Consider the following 6068-nt stretch of genomic DNA (forward strand, 5'->3'; position numbering starts at 1 on the left):
TTAAAATAGCTAACATTTCTTTATTTATTAGGATAAATTGGGAAGACCACATCAATGGTTAGATTCTTTTAATTTATCATCAATTTATGTAACATCTCAATCTCAATTCCTATTTAGTCACTCTCTCACTCAATCTCGATGCCTCCCTAACTCCTCACTCGATCCTTTTTCTCGCTCACAACAGTGTCAATTGAACTTGAAATTCAATCGAGAAGTTTTAAAAGTTTTCTAATTAAAAACACAAGAACAACTCATTACACAATGGATCATCAAGAAATAATTACACACAATCTATCATTTACTTCATCTCTCCAAAACCTTTGAGACAATGAGAATGCTTGAATAACAAGGTTCACATTCTTTGTCCGGTGATTTTATAAGTGGAGCAGATCAAAATTCTCTCATGCACCACAGAGTTGTAGTCTCTCTCCCTTCCACACTCAAAACTTACCCCCCCTATTTGACTGAAAATTTAACGCTGAACATGTGTTGCTTTCTTCTACTGTTGTTTTTTTTTTTTTTGGCTTTTGGGCATTTTCTCTTAGGTTTAAAGTTCAATAAGGTTTCCTTTTAATGATTAACACGTGGCCACCTGGCCCACCCCCACAAAAAGGATCTCACACATTCAAAACTACAGGGACGTACAAAATTAATTGTGAAATGTGTAGGTACAAAATTAGTTTAAAAGACATCTTTGATTGATCTTTTTTAAAACAAATATTTTCCTTCTTTTTATATAAAAGTCAACATTTGTTAGCATAAAGGCATTCATCTTTTATAACTTTCCCGGAAGAAAATTTAAGGAAAGTTTATAATAATATGGGTGAGCTTGGCTTCCTCTATTTTTCACTAGGGTAATTGCTGAAAGCTAAAATAAATAGTAACTTTTTTTTTTTTTTGAGAAACAAAAAAAGATATCGACTTTAAGTAAATAAATTAACTTATCTTAAAATATTATAGTTTATTTACTTATTTGTGCCAACCCCTATTTTTTACTACCTTATTTTTTAGTATACAACGGTAAAAATTACTATTGACAAGAGTTTCAAAAATTTAATGGACAACAACCCTTTTATCACCGTGAGAGACCAAAGGTTGATTTTGGTAGTGAATCCTCCTAGGAATAACCAGAACCACCACGGGTTCCAAATTGGCATCGAAATCGATTAATTGATCTTGTTGAACAACTATATGGGCCAAGACCAAGATTACGGAGGACTATAACACTAGCTCGTAGAAAACTACTAAGTGTTTTTATACAGCCCATTGACCCAAACTATGATGGGTGTGGGCTTACAAATATCAGCCCATTGAGTCATTGACCCAAACATGGGCCATTCTATTCAAGTCTAAATTTCACAAATGAGATTTTCCTTAAGGAAAACCTTTTTCCAAAAACAAAGTTCAGATGAGAGGAGAGAAATATCTTCCAAATATCTTCGTGTCTCATTCCAGCTCAAGAAAAGGAAACCCTATTTCCATGAGATGGGTTCAATCCTTATATCTATATAGACAAAGAAGGGCTCTGAACAATAATTTCAAGAACAGAAATATTTTACAGCCCCAAGAACAATCTGAAATTATCCATGGCAGTTTGTGCATTGAAATCATTACACGTTATTATAATATGTGGGCTTCGTCTATGATTGTTTTGTTGTCACCATTTCCAGACCAATACCAAATACGAGTAATGACATGAATATCATTTCCTTTCTAGCTAGCTTAGGTGGAAATTTTCATAGAAACAAAAAGCTGGGTCAACTCTCAAAAAGTAGCGGACAAGAGGGGACAAACAACCAACACTGGCCAAAATTTCTCAATTTGTAAAAAGCAAGCTGGTTGTTCAACTGCAAAAAGATGTAATGAGTACTACTTAAGATGGCCCCCATTACTAGACTATGTACCATGTTATTCACAAAAGCAAATCCAACAACTCATGGCATTCCTGGAAGTCAATGTAAGAGAAAAATGGGGTCAGTGGTTTGATTTTCTCCTCAACTACGGCTATATACAGAAAGATCATACAAATTTTCAATCTGGTAGGGCCACTGTCCTTCCAACATCGTAAACAAAGTGGCAGAAGTTAAACCCATCCAATTGTGAATTATATTCTTCTTTTTACTTTACACCTTTCATCCAAAAAGATGAATAACCAAATAATCTATAACACTACACTAAACTTCATGGAAAAAAATTGATGACTGTTACTCCTTAAAAACTCACCGAACATTCTTATGTGACTTGTAAGGAAAACGAGAAGGAGTTGAAGGGGAAAGTTCAATTGGCAGTTGGGGTGGTTCCAACTCACCAGTAAGCATCCCCACAACCTCTTTCATTGAAGGCCTACGAGCAGGCCTCTTCTGTAAACAAAGCAAAGCAACCGTAATGGAAAGCAGTGCTTGTTCTCGATCCAAACTCACTACAGATTTATCAACCAAATCAAGAAGCTTCCCCGTGCGGGCTAGTTGGCGCGCCCACGATAAAAGATTAGCTCTTTGGTACTCTGAAATGGGCGTATTCGTCACCTGAAGTGGGCGTCGCCCAGCAATGACAACTAACAATAAGACCCCATAACTATATACATCACACTTTTCTGAAATATCCGCACCTCCACCATACTCAGGGGCAATATAACAAACAGTTCCCCTCATACTCGGTGTGCTACTAACACCACCACTACCCGAATCATGGCTATTGCGACGAGCACGCCATAGCTCACCGCTTAGCCCGTCTAACCACCAATCAATACTACTACCCCGACTGTTCTGACTCCGGCTCCTCTTCTTCTTTCTCTCTGGATACAAATCCTCGTCCCTTGGCCACCAATTATCGCCATTTTCATTGCCATTGTCGTCCGTATGCTTGCTTATCTTGCCCTTCTTTTTGTTCTTCCTAGCTAGCTCTTCGCAATACTCCTCCTTCCACCACTCCCTAGCCTGCCTCCGCTTCGAAGTCTTCGAATTCTTTGCATTCTTTTCCTCATCCATTGACACCCACCACTCCAAACTCTTCCTGTTCTTCTTCTTGTTCTTGTTCTTCTCCAACTTCACAATTGCTCCGCTGCTCGAAGAAGAAGCGCCAATCCAATCACTCTTCGGCCTCTCTTTCTTTATCTCTGTCCCAATCCACTCCATCACATAGTCCTTCTTAATCTCCGCCTCTCCATTCTCTTGCTTCCACCACCAATCCCTCCTCCCCGAAGCACTCTTTATCCCTTTCCCATTCCTCTTTCCTTTACCGTCCAAATTCCCCTCCGGCGACACTGCCTTCTCCGGTGACACCACCGTGTTCACCGCCTCTGCCGTCTCCGGAGAAGCCACCGAATTTTCACCCCGAAGAACACTCTCCGGCGACGGTGATTGACCCACAACAGCACCACTGAAATCCTCAAAAGTAGTCACGCTCTCAGTCTCCTCCACCACTGAACCACAATCCTCTACTCCATTACCATCCTTCTTCACCTCCAATCCTCCACCATCATCAACCACCGTAATCTCACACTGATTCTGACTCTCCGATTTCACTCTAGCAAGCCCAAAATCCCCAATCTTGGCCTTGAAAGACTGATCCAACAAAATATTACTAGGCTTAATATCCCCATGAATTACAGGGGGATCCAAACTGTGCAAATACTCAAGCCCCTTCGCTATATCAAGAACGACATCGTATCGCTTCCTCCACTCCAAAAGCTCAGCCCTTTTAGTTTTCAGAAGCGCGTCCTGAAGATTCCCATGCGGCATCAACTCGTAAACGAGCAGCATACGGCGCCGTTTGCGGTGGGAAGAAAAACCCAGTACGGAAACTAGATAAGGAGATTGGAGCTTGGAAGCAAAGAAGAGCTCGTTGTGAAACTCACGCTCGCCTTGGAGAGAGCCGGAGTCCATGACCTTGACGGCGACGGGAAGAGAATTGAGAGAGCCGGAGAAGACGGGGCCGAACCCTCCCTGGCCGAGGCGGTCGGCGAAGGAGTTGGTGGCGCGGCGGAGGACGGAGTAGGAGAAGCGGTGCGGGGGCTGAGCCGAGTCGGAGTCTGCCGGGGTGGTGCGTTTCCGGCGGGTGAGTTTGCGGTAGAGAACGACGAGGAATAAGAAGATGGAGAAAGCGGCGGTGGAGGCTATGAGAGGTGGGAAGAGTTTAGATGAGACTGATTTTGTGGCGGCGGTGGTGATCGGTGTGGGTGCAGTTTGGGTTTGGGATTCGGAGGGAGAGATTTGGCGAGTTGGCATGGTTGGAAGAGTCGTGTTTGAAAGTTTACATGCTTTGTTTGTTTATTTGGTTGCTAGTCTAGCTTTGGTCTGGGTTTGGTTTTTCTGATATCTCAGTTTTTGCTACTGCTTCTTCTTTCTATGGAATAGTGTATTGGTGCTTGGTGTAGTGGTGGTGTGCTCTCTCTTTCTTTCTTTCTTTCTTTCTTTTTTCCTGATTTTTAGGCGTTATTGGATATTGACAAGGGTAACCTTACCTCACTGGTTCTTTTATTTAGGGGGGTTTTATTGACATTTACATGGCACGTGACTTTTTTTCTTTTTTTCTTTTTTCTATTTTTGTTTTAGAAATAAGAATAGTTGTTGTGGACCTTAGAGCATCCTTTGCAGATGTTGCAAAAAAAAATATCATTTTACCACACTAAAGACTTACTTTATTATTTTACCACATTATTTTACAACATTCCATTTATCAGATGTTTTATTATTCAATTCTATATATTAAAATAATATTTACTACACATTAAAATAATATAAACAACACAATAAAATAATATATTTAACACAATAAATAACATCCACAGCACTGCTGCCGCCGCCGCTGCCACCACCACCGTGGCAGCCACAATCCATTGCAAAACAAAAAACTGAAAACAAAATCACCACCACAACCACCGCTATCAACAATCCACCACAAAACCCATTAAAAACAGAGCAACACCCACTAGCACAGCAACTCAAACCCAGAAAACACAACCAAAACCCAGGCAACCCAAACCCACGAAACTACTAGCACCGCCAACCCAAAGCCATGAATCCACTTGCACCGGCAACCAAAACCCACTAGCACCGGCAACCCACAATCAAGCTCTCACCCCACCTCAACATTGATGCTCACGATCGTGACAAACACTCCAATCTCACCTCAACGTTGATTTCGATCTCACTGCAACGTCGATGCCCACGTCGATTCCGATCAGCGATGACGATGACGATGCCTGGAGAGATTGGCGATGACGATGCAAAATGAAACTGGTGAGAGATTGGCAATGATGGATCGACGATGACGTGAGAGAGAAGAGAACCGGTGCAAATTTATACCATTCTTCGTAGAGAACAGAGGAGAGAAAACAGAGGTGAGAGAGAAGAGAAAAGTATAAACTGAAGAGAGAGGAGAGATAAAACAGAATAAAAAAAACAATAAAAATTATACCATTCTTCGTCCGTACTGTTGCAAATTTGCAATAGTACTGTTCACATGTGGCAAAATTTTTAAGATTTGGCACATCTGATAAAATGAGTTTTTGGTGTTTGGTATGGGATATATGCCAAATATTTAGCATTTGGCACATATTTCACATCTGCTGTTAGTGCTCTTATATGATTTCTTTAACTTTCCTATGTATCACCATAATTCCAATAGTACTGTACATGATTTTCTTGGGTTTCTTTTATTTGTGTACGTGTAATATGATTATATATATATATATATAATCATATTATTTTGAGATAAAATATTTAAGAGTTAAGCTTTTTTAAATATATATCACTGCAAATGGTCTAAAACATTAGAGACAAAAATAAAAAATTTTAAATTTTATGAACTAAAATCAAAATTACTTTTATTTTTGAGTGTGTAATTTATACTTTAGTCAATAATTTAATACTCAAAATTCTCTCTCCGTCTCTACACCTCTCTCTCACGCCCCAATTTAGTTCTTAAATCTTATCTCAAAAATAAAAGTTCTTAAATCTTTCTCACAAATTCACATGAGTTCCCATATTCTTTTCCTTGCTTACAAATTCATCTCATTTTGTTTGTCCGTCTTAAAACTCCAGCCTTTTAATAAGACATTATTCAGT

At 39.8% G+C, this 6068-nt stretch overlaps 1 protein-coding gene across 1 annotated transcript; it reads right to left on the reverse strand.

Moving 5' to 3' along the window:
- Positions 1-1958: 1958 nt before the first annotated feature.
- Positions 1959-4502, reverse strand: LOC112022561 (receptor-like serine/threonine-protein kinase At4g25390). The gene has a single exon (XM_024055174.2). The coding sequence runs from the start codon at positions 4224-4226 to the stop codon at positions 2220-2222; it is 2007 nt and encodes a 668-aa protein (XP_023910942.1). The 5' UTR covers positions 4227-4502; the 3' UTR covers positions 1959-2219.
- Between the last annotated feature and the right edge of the window lie 1566 nt (positions 4503-6068).

The sequence above is a fragment of the Quercus suber genome, unplaced genomic scaffold (genome assembly GCF_002906115.3).
Source record: "Quercus suber isolate HL8 unplaced genomic scaffold, Cork oak 2.0 scaffold_108, whole genome shotgun sequence".
Classification (NCBI taxonomy): domain Eukaryota; kingdom Viridiplantae; phylum Streptophyta; class Magnoliopsida; order Fagales; family Fagaceae; genus Quercus; species Quercus suber.